Source organism: Colius striatus, chromosome 3, assembly GCF_028858725.1.
Source record: "Colius striatus isolate bColStr4 chromosome 3, bColStr4.1.hap1, whole genome shotgun sequence".
NCBI classification, from domain to species: Eukaryota; Metazoa; Chordata; class Aves; order Coliiformes; family Coliidae; genus Colius; species Colius striatus.
The window spans coordinates 26,810,650-26,828,481 of NC_084761.1; the positions used below are offsets into that span (position 1 = coordinate 26,810,650).

The 17,832-nt window shown below is 38.6% G+C and overlaps 1 protein-coding gene across 1 annotated transcript in view; it reads left to right on the plus strand.

The window, feature by feature from the left end:
- FAT4 (FAT atypical cadherin 4) overlaps positions 1 to 17,832 on the plus strand; it is a 145,188-nt gene that overhangs the window by 102,968 nt on the left and 24,388 nt on the right. The window contains exons 8-10 of the mRNA XM_010197115.2: positions 3,003 to 3,253; positions 5,284 to 9,633; positions 16,756 to 16,860. Coding sequence (XP_010195417.2) covers positions 3,003 to 3,253; positions 5,284 to 9,633; positions 16,756 to 16,860 — 4,706 coding nt within the window. The remainder of the gene's footprint in view (positions 1 to 3,002; positions 3,254 to 5,283; positions 9,634 to 16,755; positions 16,861 to 17,832) is intronic.

The window sequence follows — 17,832 nt, forward strand, 5'->3', positions numbered from 1 at the left end:
TTATCCCATTTAGAAAAACAGTAAAAAGTTAGAATTTGTCATTTTCACTTTAATTGCCAAATGATTTGCAGAGCTCAGTGGATACAACTTAACTGGTCACTGGGCTCAACACTGGCCATTCCCAGTTTCACGGACGAGTAATGAAGATGCTGAGTGGCTGTGACAAGCTGAAGATTATCCACTGAGGACTGATTTATTACTAATGAAGTACAAAGCAAAAACGTATTATATATTAATCAGAAGGACAAGTAGGTAATCTCATCACATTTAACTATTGTGACTACAAACACCTATATCTCTGTTTCCAAACTTACAAAACAGGATATAAAACAGGATATGTGGTCTATTTACTTTTGTTAGTTCACCTTGGTTCATTCTTCAAAGTGCATGAGAATGTCACTGTGGCTGTCACTTTTTTACGAAAAGAAAACAAGATAAAACAGAACTATGTTATGGCAAAGCAAGTGTGTTTAAAATACTGTAATATTTTCTTTCCAACTTTCTACAAGCCAAAAATGGAAACTTGATATTTCAGCATCTTTAAATATTTGAAAAGCATCCAAAATTATCATTGATTAAATTGTGAAACAATGAACCTTTTAATTCTGTTCACTCTTACTGTAAGAAACTATTTCTGGCAAACTTCTTTAGAAAAAGGAATTCTATACAAAGCATGAATGATTGTAATGATTTCATTCCATGTCAGAAATTATCAGGGAGCTCTCGGATTTCTGTAGTGTGGTTAAATTGCTTTAAAACCTCTGCCATTAGTCTTTGTCATTCACTCAGTACCTCATAGTAGATTAGTTGATATTTTTCTTGTTTTTTCCTTCATAAGTAGCTATTTAAAAATTGTTTTCAGATTTTGTTTTACTTTTCTTTTTAAACTCAGGAATATGCTTTGTTTTTCTTGGAAAGAACTTCTCCAGATTCAGCATTTAGAGTAATGAAAATCGTAAAATATGACTGGTATTACAAAACTAGCAAAAACCAGAGGGACCAGACCAATAAGGAGGTCTTCTTGTCAGAGGTGTTGAGTACTCAGAACTCCTTTTCAGTCTTGTTAGAACCTGTTTCAAATTCAAACATTTTGTTTCTGAAGATGGTCCGCAAAATACTTGGCTAAAATTTTCATGTAAAGTCATAAACCAGGCCGTGTTACGCAAAGAGTAGGTAATCTGCAACATTGTTACATGTCCATACATGCCAAGTCTTTTTCTGTTATTTTTGGTGGTAACTTGTGAAGTCATTAAAGGAGGCCGATGAGGTTGTTAATGGTAATGCACACTTAGACCAGTCTTGTTAAAGATAGTATAGATAAGAGGGATCAGCACAGACTAATCAAAAGGCCAGATTTTAAACACTTCATTTAAATTCCTTTTATGCTTATTGTCACCATTAAAGTTAGGGAGAGAGTTGTTGGGTTTGGTTTTTCTTCATTGTGTGTGGTTTTTTGGAAACTATGCTGAGACACACTTACATTGTCCAGTTGATTTGCATGCAATTGTACTCGTATATAACTCAGAATATACTATGGCAAATGTAGTTTGTCTTTATTCTCTTTAAAAAAACCCCAAAACCAATAATTTAATAGCATCTTTCCAATACTGAAACTTAAGCTGTTCCAATATATGTGGAAATACAGAAGAGAAAATCTGTCTTCTGCCATGCCTCACATAAGGTTAAAACATTGCAGATCATAGATGAATTTTGTCTATGCTGCTGGTATTTAGAGAGATTTAAGTGGTGCTTTAGCCTTTGTACACATTCTTTCCACCCTAGATGCACTTTGCTGTAGCTGGAGAATAATTGCATATGGCCTTCCAATTATGTCATAGTTAAGCAATTAACGCTCGTGGCATTCTGTAGAGGCTAATGACTGAGCAAGAGAAGCTGCCACAGCTTATTACACAGGCTGGCTATGAATTCTCTAGGTAAAGCTTTTGGCTTGTGTTATTATCTCTGTAATAATTTGTTCTGATATTAAAAAGATGAAAATAGGAATATGACTGCAATTTTCATTTGAATCTTCTCTGAAATTGTATATCTCAAGAAGCTGCTATAGTGGTGTACCAGGCCTCTCTGCAGAAGCCATGCTTGTCACAGCTGGTTTGGGTTTTGTCAGGGTTGTGATATTGAGTAAGGGAATTTTTGATTTTAGCAGTTTTTGTTTCCTTGGTTTTGTAGAAAAACCATTATCTGGATGAATTAAAAATGTAATAGTAACCGATTTCCTTTAAAAAGACAGCACAGTGCTCCACATATCTTTGAGATTCGTTCTGTACAAACACAAGCTGGGTAGGCATTCAAAGACAAAGTTAAAAATCACTGGGCTAGGAAGCCAGAGGTAGCCCATGTGATGCACTGCAGCTGCACAGTCAGCTCTTATCAAACATAGTTTTGCACACACACATGAGTATGTGCCCATACGTGTACACCAATCAAGGGGCAAATTCTGGTCCCAATTAGTCTCTATTAATATAACTCCATGGTTACTAATTTACTATGAATTAACATTGAAATCCTGCATAACAAAACTTAGCTCAGCATCAGAAAACAAAATTAATTGTAAATCCTCATATCATTTTGTAAAATGGTCATACTTTTGTTTCAGAAAAATAGTATTTTTTCTAACTCTATTTTACAGATTTATTTAACAGGTATGTCAGTCTTTTGGAATAACAATGCATGTTCTCAGGGAAAGCAGTACTAGAGGATATCTCCTGTGAGCAATTTTGAGACTATATCTGACTGTATCTCCAAATGTACAAAGACTTAGTCTGCTCTTTATTTATTAGCAATCTGTGTTAAGCAACACAAAAATATCAAAATATAGAAGAGAAAAAAAAATGAAGACAAATGGGCAATCAGAAGAAAGTCTGTATATTCATACCCAGTAGTGTGAAGAGCATAGGAAGTTGTTATTATCTTAAGGCAGCAGGCTTCCTTATGAAATACTGGTTGAATTTACCTTCCTTGTTTTTTTTTTTTCTTTCAAACAGTTACAGACTTACTGGTGGCAATTCACAATTCACAATCAACCCGTCAACAGGACAAATCATCACCAGTGCTCTCCTGGATCGAGAGGCGAGGGAGAACTACACTTTGGTGGTGGTTGCGAGCGACAAGGGCTTCCCCCGGGCTCTCTCGAGTTCCACCAGCGTGCTTGTAACTGTCGCCGATGTGAATGATAACCCTCCCAGATTTCAACACCATCCCTACGTTACCCACGTCCCATCGCCTACTGCTTCAGGTAACCTGAGCAGTACAGTGCTTAGGATACTTCTGAGTGCAGAAATATCTTAATGAAATGCAAAGCTGTGCCCCAAGAAATGTTTCTGAGATGCTCCTCAGCATGTGTTTTTTTTTGTCTTTGTGTTATATTACCACAGATCCACCAAACTGCTGTCAGAGTGCAAGTAGTCGACACTGTGTTTTCACAGGCAGGCACATACATGGATATGTGATGCCTACAGAGTATTCAAAGACAAACAGTTTACAAAACTAGTTTTGCTTTTAAAAAGCAAACAAAAAAAGGACTCACTTCCATGTCTCTGCATTTTCTCTATAAATTTTAAACAACTGCAAATACTTCTCCTTTTTATGGAAGAATTAATTTGTTTACATTTCTTCCCTATTTTCAGAACAGCATTATGAAATTATTGTATTGTTCCCTTTATGAATCTTCTTGTGTTCTGACTAGGGCACAGTGTGTTTGTGTGGGTTGTCATTTGGGGAGAGTTCTTTAAATGTGTTTATGAGGAGTACACATAGGTTTTGTTGATGCTATATCACAATACCATTTTGGATGCTTTTTGTAGAAAAACCTTTATAACTAGAAACATACAGAAAGCTTAAGCTATGTTTATTCTGGTTTTAACTTAGCAAAAAACCTAGGAATGCATAAGATTTTTTATTTGCAACTTCCTCAATTGATAGTTCCATTTCATTTAAAAGGAAATGTTAATATTTTCAATATGTTATTTTGAAAGGCTTTTGACAAGGATGTTACTAGCAGATGTGATGTCCATTAAAAAACCTCAAACCAACTTTTGCTTTTATTCCAATCACAGAATATCCAGTGCATGTTTTGAAAGAAAAAGCTTAATTTCCTTATATTTTTTTAATCAAGATTAAAGGGGGATCTAGTAATAATAATAACAACTAATAATACGATTTTTCTTAACTGAAGCAAAAATCTTTCTTTTTTCCTGTCCCATTTCTCACAAGGATTTGAATACTGTTCTTGTCTAAACAGTCCTCCCCCTGTGGTACAAATCATTGGAGATGACAAATAGTGACATGAAGTATAGTTTTAAGGGAAAGCTGTCAAAGTCATTCCTGCCTATAAATGATTTTGCCTTAAGAGGTTGTAAACAACATGATTTTTGTACAGGAAAGTTTTTTTTCTAAATTTTATTACCAGTAAACCATCAACAGTCTTCTGCAAATTGGTTGGACAGTGTCAAATTTGAAAAACGTGCCATGCATTAGGTCTGTAAACTGCTGTGCGAAATAACGCCCTGGATTGTCCTTGCAGATAGGCAAATGCAAAAAGCTTATTGTGAAGCAGAAATTTGAAACCCCTGAAATGAAATATATTGCTGTTATTGCACTGATGTGCAATAGTTTTGTATTTCTGTGTGATTTTACCCCTTTTTCGGAGAACTAGCATGTATTTAAGAATGCAGCCCCATTAGTTATTATCCTCAGAATACTCCTACAAAAGCAGAAGTAAAAGGCTACTGGGGACAAAGTAGCAGCACCTGGGGGAGAGGAAGAAAAGGGGCTGCGGAGGAAAGTCGGTGCATAGGGTAAATGTCTATGAGTGCTACTTGTTCACTTATATAACCTTAATAGTTGAATTCTACAGTTTTTTTTTACATGGATAAATAAACCATAAGTAATTAAAACAAATAAAATAAATAACATTCAATCTTATTAGATGTATGGCTTTAATAATAGGATACTAGACTGCTGGAAAGTTGCAAGTCCATTTTCCAGTGTGGATGTATGTGCAGCCTCTGACATCTGTACATGCATGTCTCTGAACGTGGTGACTTACTTTTCAAAGCCACATATTTTGGCTGCGTACATATCTTGTGGACTCAAGCTCACCTACTCCATGTTGAACTCGCCATCTTGTGAAAAAAGCTGCTCATTTTCAGAGCAGTGTAGGGGAGAGAATCCTGCTTCAGGATATGCTTCCAAGTAAAAAGCTGCATATTTCCTGCAATTAGAACATTCTTTAAAGAACTGCCCTAACTTTGTTCTCCATTTCAGGCTCATTCGTGTTTGCAGTGACTGTCACCGATGCAGATGCTGGCTCCAACGCCGAGCTCCATTATTCCCTCGTGGGAAAAAACTCAGAGAAATTCCACATTGATCCAGTGAGGGGGGCAATCCTAGCTGCCAACTCACTGGCAGGAGAGTCCGAAGTCACCATTTCTGTTCATGTGAGGGATGGTGGACGGTACCCCAAGACAGACTCTACAACCATCACCGTGAGGTTTGTGAACAAAGCAGAATTTCCTCATGTTCAGGCAGATCAGGAGGCCTTCACATTTCCTGAAAACCAAGAAGTCGGTACGCTTGTCACCACTGTCTCCGGATCTTCAGCCAGAGGAGGTTCCTTGTCTTACTACATCGCCAGTGGTAACCTGGGCAGCACCTTCCTGGTCGACCAAGTGACAGGACAGCTTTCTGTAGGGCGAGCCTTAGATTTTGAAGCCATACAGAAATATATGGTTTGGATCGAGGCCAGAGATACGGGTTTTCCTCCCTTTTCCTCATATAAGAAGCTGGAAGTAACAGTGATAGATGTCAATGATAACGCACCAGAGTTTGAACAAGATCCCTTCATTGCAGAAATAGTGGAGAACCTGTCCCCGCGGAAGATACTGATGGTGGCTGCTGTTGACAGGGACAGTGGTCTAAACGGTCAGCTAAATTATGAAATAATTGAGGGCAATACAGAAAATAGTTTCAGTATCAATCGAGCCACTGGTGAGATCAGAAGTGTCAGGCCCTTGGACAGGGAGAAATTGTCCCGATACATACTAACTGTAAAAGCTTCAGATAATGGCATCCCGCTCCAAAGCACAACTGTTAAGGTTATCATTAATATTTTAGATGAAAATGACAATGCTCCAAGGTTTTCTCAGATATTCAGTGCCTCCGTGCCTGAAAATGCACCCCTGGGTTTTACGGTAACCCGAGTCACGACATCAGATGAAGACATAGGGGTGAATGCGGTCAGCAGGTACTCCATAAGGGATACGAGTCTCCCATTTACCATAAATCCCAGCACAGGGGACATCACCATCAGCAGACCACTAAACAGGGAGGACACAGACCGATACAGAATCAGAGTCTCTGCACATGACTCTGGGTGGACAGTGAGTACGGATGTCACCATATTTGTCACGGATGTCAATGACAATGCCCCACGATTTACAAAGCCATCCTATTACCTTGACTGTCCTGAGCTTCCTGGGACTGGGTTGAAAGTCACCCAGGTTTCAGCCACTGATCCTGATGAAGGGTCGAATGGCCAAGTCTTCTACTTCATAAAATCCCAGTCCGAGTTCTTCCGAATCAATGCAACCACGGGGGAAATTTTCAACAAGCAATATTTAAGGTACCAAAACTCCAGTGGTTCAAGCAATGTCAACATTAATAGGCACAGCTTCATCGTTACTTCTTCAGACAGAGGCAGTCCTCCGTTAATGAGTGAGACAACTGTCACCATTAACATAGTAGACAGCAATGACAATGCACCTCTGTTCCTCGCTCATAAATACTTTACTCCCGTTACTAAGAACGTGAGGATTGGCACAAATTTGATTAAAGTTACTGCAGTGGATGACAAAGACTTTGGCTTGAATTCTGAAGTGGAGTACTTTATCTCTGATGAAAGCCAAACTAATAAGTTCAGATTGGACAGGAATACAGGCTGGATTTCTGTGTCATCTTCGCTAATGGCTGACCTGAACAAAAACTTCCTGTTTAAAGTGAAAGCAAAGGATAGAGGTAATCCTCCACTCTCATCTGAGGTAGCTGTTGAAATAGTAGTAACAGAGGAAAATTACCATACACCTGAATTTTCTCAAAGCCGTATGAGCGTTACCATCCCCGAAAGTCACTCAGTTGGAACAGTGATCAGGACGGTTTCAGCTCGAGACAGAGACACAGCTATGAATGGATTAATCACATATAATATTTCCTCTGGAAATGAGGCTGGTGTCTTTTTCATTAATACAACTACCGGTACACTGACGCTAGCAAAACCACTCGATTTTGAGTTACACCAAAAGCACGAGCTGGTTGTTACTGCCACGGATGGTGGATGGGTGTCCAGAACAGGCTACTGCAGTGTTACTGTTAATGTCATCGACGTGAATGATAATTCTCCAGCATTCAGCCCTGAGGACTACTTTCCAAATGTGTTAGAAAATGCCCCCAGTGGGACAACTGTTATTCGTTTAAACGCCACAGATGCTGACTCTGGACCTAACGCTGTGATTGCGTATGCTATTCAGTCCTCAGATAGCGACCTCTTTGTCATTGACCCCAATACAGGAACGATCACCACCCAGGGATTTTTAGATTATGAAACAAAGCAAAGTTATCATTTAATGGTAAAGGCTTTCAATGTTCCAGATGAAGAGAGATGCAGCTTTGCTAGTGTTAATATCCAGTTAGAAGGGACAAATGAATATGTACCCCGTTTTGTGTCCAAGCTTTATTATTTTGAAGTTTCTGAGGCAGCTTCCAAAGGTACTGTTGTAGGTGAAGTTTTTGCAAGCGATCGTGATATGGGACCTGATGGAGAAGTCCACTACCTCATCTTTGGCAACAGCAGAAAGAAGGGCTTCCAGATAGATGAGAAAAGTGGGCAGATCTATGTTTCAGGACCTCTTGACAGAGAAAAAGAAGAACGTATCTCTTTGAAAGTCCTTGCAAAAAATTTTGGGAGCATTCGTGGTGCAGATATTGATGAAGTAACTGTTAATATCACTATACTGGATGCCAACGATCCTCCAGTTTTTACCTTAGGAACCTACAATATACAAATCAGTGAGGGCGTGCCTCCAGGCACCCATGTCACGTTTGTGAGTGCCTTTGATTCAGATTCTGTCCCTAGCTGGAGCAGGTTTTCCTATTTCATTGGGTCTGACAATGACAACAGTGCCTTTTCCATCAACCCACAGACAGGACAGGTGACAGTCACTGCAGAGCTGGATCGAGAAACGTTGCCTGTGTACAACCTGTCTCTGCTGGCCATTGATTCAGGAACACCTTCTGCTACAGGAAGTGCCTCTTTATTGGTAACTTTGGAAGATATCAACGACAATGGCCCTACCTTGTGCACCAGCCAAGGCGAAGTCATGGAAAATACCCGTGCGGGAACTCTTGTGATGGTGCTCCAGTCGTCAGATCCTGATCTCCCTCCGAACCAAGGTCCCTTTACATATTACTTGCTCAGCACTGGCCCTGCAACTAGCTACTTCAGCCTTAGCACCACTGGTGTGCTGACAACAACGAGAGAGATTGACAGGGAACAAATCAGTGATTTCTATCTGTCAGTGATTACACGAGACTCTGGCATTCCTCAGATGTCTTCCACAGGAACTGTGCAGATCAAGGTAATAGACCAAAATGACAATCCGTCTCAGCCCAGAACAGTTGAAATCTTTGTTCACTATTATGGCAACCTCTTCCCGGGTGGAATTTTGGGCAATGTAAAGCCACAGGATCCAGATGTGCTAGACAGCTTCCAGTGCTCCCTCACCTCAGGAGTCACCAGCCTCTTCAACATTCCTGGGGGTACCTGCGAACTGCACTCGCAGGCGAGGTCCACAGATGGCTCATTTGATCTGACCGTCCTCAGCAACGATGGGTTGCATGGTGCCGTCACCAGCAGCATCCGAATTTTCTTTGCAGGCTTTGGCAACGCCACCATTGACAACAGCATCCTCCTCCGCTTGAGTGCCCACAGCGTGCAGGATTTCCTGACAAATCACTATCTCCACTTCTTACGCATTGCAAGCTCACAGCTGACGGGGCTGGGCACAGCCGTGCAGCTCTATGGGCTGTACGAGGAGGGCAACCACACCTTCCTGATGGCAGCTGTCAAACGCAGCAACAACCAGTATGTGAATCCCAGTGGTGTGGCCACCTTCTTCGAAAGCATCAAAGACGTCCTCTTCCGCCAGAGTGGGGTGCGGATCGAGGCTGTGGACCATGACTGGTGCCTGCAGAACCCCTGCCAGAATGGAGGGAGCTGCCTGAGGAGGTTGGCAGTGAGCCAGACTCTGAAGAGCCACGAGAGCATCCCCGTCATAATCGTGGCTAATGAACCCCTCCGGCCCTTCGTGTGCAGGTGCATGCCGGGCTACGATGGGAGTCTGTGCGAGATGGACATCGATGAATGCCTCCCTTCCCCCTGCCACAACGATGGGACTTGTCACAACTTGGTAGGGGGCTTCTCATGCAGTTGCCCAGAGGGCTTCACTGGCATGGCCTGCGAGAGGGACATCAACGAGTGTCTTTCCAACCCATGCAAAAATGGTGCTGCCTGCCAGAACTTCCCAGGAAGCTTCAACTGCGTTTGTAAAACTGGATATACAGGTATGCTTTTACTTCTCTAGATCTTACAGTTCAAAACAGATGGAACGAGAGTGGAAACATACCTTTTTAGCACAAGGGAGTCTGAATATGAGCATCCCCAATAGGTGAAAAGGTGATGCAAAATGAGGTGTTTGTAGTTAACAAAACCTCAGAAGACCAGATGGTCAAGGTATTATTTTATTTTAACTCTGTCCATGGGTAAATCTCACTTACCTGATTTGCATTAGAACAGAAAGATTTTTGCAAGAACTATTTTAATTTATTAAATATGTAGAAACTCTTTTCCAACTCTTAAGTATGATTTTTCTCTTCTTGTTATTGTTATGCATATTGCGGTAGCATTTCAAGTCTGCTAGGAGTGTGCCAAGTAAGAAAGTCGGCCTCTGCCCCAAATTGCTTATGGTCATACGAGACAGAAAACAGATGAAGGATATGGGAAAAACCAGAATTCAAGCAAAACGATCAAGCGTGTCTGTTCTGTATTTTGTCCCTTTGTCATTTTTTGTTTCATTAACAACAGAAATGTCTGCAGCATTCTTACTTCTTCTGAATGTTTTTTCTCTAATATTTCTTACACATTCAAACACAGCAGCATTTTATCCCTAGAGAAGAGGGAGGATATTTGTTTCTGTAATTAGTATGATATTTAAGGAAGGTCTGAAGAATTTTAAACATTGCTTATGGCCACTTTTTACACGTCATAAAAAAATCTAACCAGAGAAAATTAGATAAGGCTTTCATCACCTTTTCTGTCTTCTGAAGGAGTATTTCTAAGTCACAGATGCCCCAAGGCAGCCAAGGTCAGTACAGGCATGCTCATTATGGTGTGGGTATTTGGGCTTACCACTACTGCCACCAAAACTTATTTGCAACCAGTGAAGTGATCTGGGATTGATTGTTCCTTTGAGTTTTTTTTTCCTTAAACTAGACTGCTAGAAGATATGTGATACACTTCCTTGCACAAGAGAAGGTTAATCCATTTCAAAATAAAGTTTTAACTATTTAACTTAAGGCACAGCTACAAGCAGTGGATACATATTCAGTGTGAAAGGTCTTTTGCTATTGAGGACACCTATGTAATCTTTTGGGTGAACCTCATAAATGTAGCACTGAGCATCAAGACAGTAGCAATTATTGTTAGCTGACAAGCAGTTCTAAGTTACCAATACAGGATTTTATTTGTTGTTGTACTAGTAAGTCTAACTATTTTGCCAGGAGCATAGAAAAGTAATTGTAGGGCAGCTATTCACTGTGACTCTGTAGATCATTAACATCAGGGATTACATGGGCATATGCTTACTGTTGGAATGGAGCAAAACACTTCATTAACTCTAGCAACATACTACAGTATATGCCTCTAGCCTATAATTCAAAACATTAAAAAAGTCTTGCTATTTTTTTCTGCTATTAAAGCTCATATCTTACTGTTCAACCCTTATGTCAACTAAAAATAAAGCTCTACATGTGACAAGCTTGAAAAAAGAAGAATGCTGTAAGAAAATGTGATGAGAGACTCTTACAGTCTGAAGTGTTGGATTTCTTTCATGTCATAAATTACATGTGGCATCTGATACGAGCTTTCTTAAACTCCTTGTCAACACAAATAACTTTAAAACAGACTGCCACTGAGGCAGACATTCCTATTTGAGAGTCAGATCTTTTTTTAATCGGTTAGCCATTGCAGAATCAAGAATTATTTAAGTGTCTGGAGATTAATTGATCAAGACAGAAAACAAATGACACCAAAGTATGTAATTGAAACCCAAGATGTCTTTGTAGCTGAATATCAGAAAAGTTTATTAGCTAAGAACACAATTAATATTCAGTGCATTTAGACATTTTATATCTGCAAAAGCATATTTGAAATTCTAAAAATATAATATTTAATAGGTTCTGCTAGCAGATGTCAAAATATAGATTGTTTGAGAATGCGTGACATAGAGAGTATTATGTCATTATGCTGATAACAGAAAGAGAACACAGCTGCTTAGGTATTTAATCCATATATGATTAAAGATAGCCATAGTGAATGTAAGAATAGAGCCTGAAATGGCTTCTGTAGGAATATAAACCTTGAGTGCCTCAGAAAAAAAAATAGAGGAAGAAAGAAGAAAAGACATCAAAAATAGTGAATTTCTAATTCAGTTTACCATATATACATAGCTTTGCTGCTTCTCTTGGAAAGAAAGTACAGTCTTATAATTTAATTTGCATTCTTGGTAAAAAAAGAATATTTACATGGTACTGAACACAAGTGGAAATTAGTATTTTCTGAGACAAACTCTCTGCTCACCATAAATTAGAGTGCATGAGCTGTAGACTTTTATAATGGCCTACCTGAAAACTGAGAGTCTTACTTTTCCTTGATTTATTATGTTTTGTCAGCTGCATTTCACTTCAGCACACTGCAGAGGTAATGTAATTTTTTTCACTGAATAGGATTATAAAGACTGATTACCTCAGAGTAACATCATTAGGATTTAAACAATCTGTTATAATTACATGTCTTAATGATGATCAGGTTTTGTTTTTAAAATAATCACTTTCTGGAGGGAATATACTTTGTGATTTACAGTAGTTGTCTGCCCTTCCTTTGAACCCTTTATTTCCTGTTTTCCAGGACTCATTAAGATGAAGGAATGTACGTTTGTAAAATTGTTTCAAATGCAAGATTAAAATATCAGAACAATCCCTTTAAAAGACGGACAACAGAGAACCACAGAAACTAAACTCTCAAATCAGCTGAAATCTGGCCCAAAATCATTCAGCTGTTATCTGTTCCTGTTAATTTTTTTAATTAAAAAAAGTTAAAATCTCGGGAAGTTAGATTTTTGCAGAAGCCCCTGAATGTGATATCATCAGCCTGAGCTGATGAATGATAAATGCTGAATCCTGTATGTTATCAGTTATCCAGCGTTATCCTAATTTTCAAAGTCTTCAGAAAAAAATGTTTCTGACACAAATATGAGTACTCTGAATCTTTCAGTGTTTTCACTGAGATGAGATCTGTGAACTCAGCCAACTGCAATGTTCACCTGAACAGTAGTGTTACCAAAGTGTCTCTGGTTTGGAGTCTGCCAGATTCCCAAAACACCGTCTGAGACATTTCCTTCCCCTCACTGAATTTGATACCCTGAAAAACTAATCAAACATATATGATTAGTCTAATTATTTGTACTGTCCAAATAAAATTATTCCCCAGCTGAGAAGTGCATAGTAGTTCAAATGTGTGAAAATGCTTCTTGAAAATTGACTTGCATAAACCATGGAAACATATGCATCTTATCATATTTCAAAGCATGTTACTTAGGTGGGATAAAGGTCTATCAGAGCACCACTCTTACATTCATGTTGTATAAATTAAATCAGCGGTGTATTGTGGAAAATGACCTCTGAAAAATGAAACTACTCTAGCTTTACAAGGTTAAGATTGTTGGCATTATCTTTCTGAAAAGCAGTAAAACTGAACACTTGGGTTCAGGTGATGATGCTTTTATCCATAGTGGCATTCTGACCCATTTCAGTCCACTCAGGTTCCTCAAATGATTTGCGTTATCTGTGAAAGAGGAGACTTCAAAATAGCTAGTACTTGTTTAAATTCTCTACTCAGAAAAGAAAAAAAAAAAAACAACCAATCATCTCTAAATTTCCTTTTTTTCTTTTTTCTTTTCTCCTCAAAATAAATGTCTACATATAAGCATAATATCTAAGGCAGAACAGCAGAACAAGTGGGTTTGCAAGCTATGTTTGTTTTTTCCAAACCTGAGTCTTTAGGATACATCTTACTGTATCTGTAACACATGATACCAGTAGTCTGTTAGGGTGGCCTCTTACTGTATCTGTAACACATGATACCAGTAGTCTGTTAGGGTGGCCTTGGACTCTTTTACTAGTACTGGAAAGCTAGCATGAGCATGCTGAAAGGGAGATAACTGGAAGGGGTAGGACAACATCTTGCTATCTTGAGTGACTCTACTCGCTAGAAGAATAAGGTCTTAAAGGAAAAAAATGTCAAATTTTAGTACAAGTTGCACAAACAAGTACAATGTAACTAGTACTACAGTAACTCATCTGGAGGAATTCCCATGGTGCAGACAAAAACAAGAGAAAACCCTGCTGGGTAAACCCCTGAGCAACCTGATCTAACTTTGAAGGTTGCCTTGCTTGAATGGGAGTTGGATGTCATGATCTCCAAGGTCCCTCCTGCCTAGCTTTTTCTTTTATTTCTGGAGTATATACCTTTGCTCAGAGGTCTAGAAAGATCTATTTCTACCATAACAGAGGGTAAAAATAGGAGCACAGGAGGAACATGGTTTAGATGAAAAGGGATACATAAAGAAAATACAGTTTGAACACTGGTGGACTGTCCAAAAACTAGGAGTTGATAGAAACTACCTGAATCTTATCAAAGTAACCAATACATGCTGCTGGTAATAGCTTGAAATATGGAGACCTTTCCTTAGAGGATGGATGAAGGATGTGTGAGGGCTTCCATCCCTGAGGAGTCTAAGGAGAGACTGACCAAAGATCTGATGGCAACAGGAAATTTGAACGAATAGATGAAGTTTAGGATTCTGCAGAAAAGAGGAAATAAACCCTTGTAGCAGCAACTGTCTGCAGAAAAAGCAGGTTGCCTGGAGGGATACACACAGGAGTTAAAATTCAGGAGAGTCAAGATCCTTTAGAAGATATAACTAAAAATTATGTTAAAGGAGGAGAAAAAAGGTGGATAAATTTAAAAATCGTGCAGTGATTTTTTTTTTTAATTGAGGAGTTATATACTAAAAAAAAAAAAAATTTCTTTTGGTAGCTACATTATATTATTTTATACTTTTTACCTACTTAGCTAATCATCAGTCTCTAGTTTAAAATTCCCATAATCTGTATACAGTGGGTTTTTTCCCATTATTTTGCTTTATCAAAGTAATTTATTTTAAATCCTTATACAGAAAAACCATAGTGACAGACTAGAATAGCATTCCCAGGTTATACTTTTGTCCTGCTGATAGCTTGCTTTCTAGGATAAGCATGCTTACATAAATTTACGGAGGAAAAAAAAAGCTTTGTAGACATCTTTTGTTGGATTGTTATTCCAAATGTAAATAGATACATTTTTCCCAGGTCTTTAGCACTTTAGTGAATGGCAAAAATAGACAAAATTTCTTCTTCATTTTAAATAAATATTAGTTTTAATAGCTCTGATGAATTGTTACGTCAGAGTATTTGTCTTCTCCTGTGTCAAAACAGTTGGAATAAATGCAAACACACTTTTATTAGTTTCATGAATTATTCAAACAATTGCTAAATATTAAGAAGATGTTGTTATTCTCAGGTTAAAATATGTGCAGCTAAAATAAACATCCATGTTCGGTTGCTGACTCAGCAAATATACTAGCTTTAATGTTAGCTGAGAAAAAGAAGAATATTTAGTTAGACTGAATTGCAAAAAAAATGAGTAAAACTTATCAGCTGCACTTCATTTTTGTGAGAACTAAGAAACATCATTGAGCTATTTTAAGGGTCTTTGTCTAACTATTGCTACGTGGTCTCTTCAGTAAGTCAAAGATCTGTACCGCATGCCATAATTTTAAAATAAAGAGAACAACAAAATGTAACGTAAAAAGTTAGCTCATCCGTCAGTCATGCTCATTAAAGAATAAAATATACCTCCAAAGCATAATTAGATTCAGACGCTGGAAATGTTTCCTGGATTTATGGTGAATCTACAGGTTACGTATTAACCACAGGAATCATCTAGTGCTCCATTTCCACCAAGCTTGCAGTTGCACATGGAGGGCTGCTGCTCACACAAAGCTGCTAGCAAGCTTCTTTAAGTTAGACAGAAGAGAGCAAAAAAAGAGAGGGTTTCTTAACTTTCAGGTAACTGAAGTTATGAAATTCTGAAAAAGCTGGCAGAGTTAATATAGCGTAGTCCTGATTTTCTACAGTTTTAGGGACCGGCAATCCCTAAGGACTGCATATTGTGCATTGCTGTCTTGTGGGATGTAAGAATTATAAGATATATCTGACTTTATATGAGTACACACCTCTCTGCAAGCTTATGTTATACTTTCAACTTCAACATATATTTATATGATGTGAAGAATAAAAAAATTCATTATTAGCCCATTAAGGGCAGGCTTAGCCTTTGCTACATGTATATATCCTGGCCTAGATGAAGTTCAGGGAGAGATCTGGAAGAGTGTGGCTGATTGTGCCAGGTTTTGTAGAGAAATGTGAGGGACAAACATGGTGATACTTTGAGGTTTTTTGCTGAACAGGCAGCAAAAGCTGTCACTGCTGGAAGAAGGAAGGCAGGTATAAGGAGTAGCGTCTAGTGAAAGTATTACTAAACTGATAAAAGTTAAGCAATTAAAAACTTAGAAGTGAAGACCATTAATTTTGTAGCTAAAGTTTCCATATGAAAAAAATCTTAGTTTTGTACAAAGAATCCCCTTGTCACTATTCAGCATCTGTTAAAATCTTCACTTTTTCTTTTTTCCCATCCTTGTTGAAATGAATTATGTGATTTCAATTTATTCTCTAGTGAATAATATTTCCCACACATGACAATGTCTGCTTAGAAAAGGACTGTATTCAGAGTAACTCATTTTAGCCCCAGAGGACTGTGGTCCCTCTGAGTCAGGAAGGAGGTTGTAATTGATGAGGAAAAACAAGAAAAATCATATAATGTACAATAGCAGCCTGTGTTTAGCATACTGTGTTCGTACAGGGTCCAGAAAGATCTGTCTGTATCTCCGTCACACTGAGTACATTGCATTCGATAGTTCAGCATCTCCTTTCGTTTCATAATCTCTCTTTTACAGACACCAGTTAATTTTAAAAAAAGAAAAAAAACCCCCAAACCACCAATAGTTATATGAACTACTTACAATGAGACACTTGAAAAGTATTATGCCTGTGTCGGAGTTGGGAGCAGCCCAGCATCATGTCTGCGTTTCACCCTTTCCCTCTCACAGCGACAGCTGTTGCTGGCACCCTCCCTCATGACCATGCCTTCAGCATTGGTTCATAAGCTTGTTACCTACCTAAATACCAGTCTGACTTTCCTATTGACCTGAATACTCTGACCTGGAAATTGCTTTTCTTCCCTAATTTCAGGAAAAACATGTGACTCCACTGTCAATTACTGTGAGTGCAACCCCTGTTTCAATGGTGGATCTTGTCAAAGTGGGGTGGAGGGATATTTCTGCCACTGCCCCTTTGGTGAGTATTCTTCTCCTATCTGCTTCAGCTTTCTGTTGCCTACTAGTATTTCCTAAATGCCTGTTTGTTTTTACCTGCATACAACTGAAGAGTGTGATATGGATCGTGATCTGTGAGCACATGTTGGTCATCTCATGTCCCCATCCTTTCTGCTGCAAGAGAGTGAAGCTGATATTTCTGCCTGCACAACAGGAGATAGAATCACATAGCAGTGTGGGGGAGGAGGTGGGTCAGTGTGGCTGCTGAGGGAGCACACCAAGGGCTCAGAGCAATCCTAACAACAGGCACTTGTAGAAGAGCCAACCACTGTAAATAACATCGCTATTCCTAAGTCCTGCATTTGCAAAGTGCAAGGCAGTTGTCATAATGTTAAACTAGAAAAAGAGACTATGGGGTGATATTGGGCAGAGAGAACTTGGTTTTATTTGACAAAATATCTATAAAGTAAGAATTAAAGAACATATTTTTCTGCAAGTGAGGAGCATGTTAGAAATTGGCACTTTTATATTTAGTAGATTTGATTTAGAGAACCTGACCAAATCAAAATGGCTTTGTTAACCCACACCAGTACTTGCCCATTCACTTTGTTGTATGTTAATAAAGTTCTGAGTTCCAAAACTAGGATACCATTCTGAGAATCAGAGAAGCATACAGCACTGACAAAATAGTTTGGTAATTTTCAGAATTTAATTATCCCAAGTTTACTTTGTGGGATGAACCCAGTAAAGACATAAACCAGTGAAGATATTTTAAATTATCATGATAAAATTGGTTCTACATGCAGATTAATTTGAAATTGTCAATGTTCATATAGGAACGTGTGAAAGTAAATGCAACAGTTAAAAATAACCAAACAGATAAACGTGAGATAGCATCTACAATATTTTAAGGCTGTTGGACTACTCCTAACATGTGGAATAACTTCTTTATTCTGTTTTGTTTCCTTTGCTTTACATTTCCTCAGAGTTTATT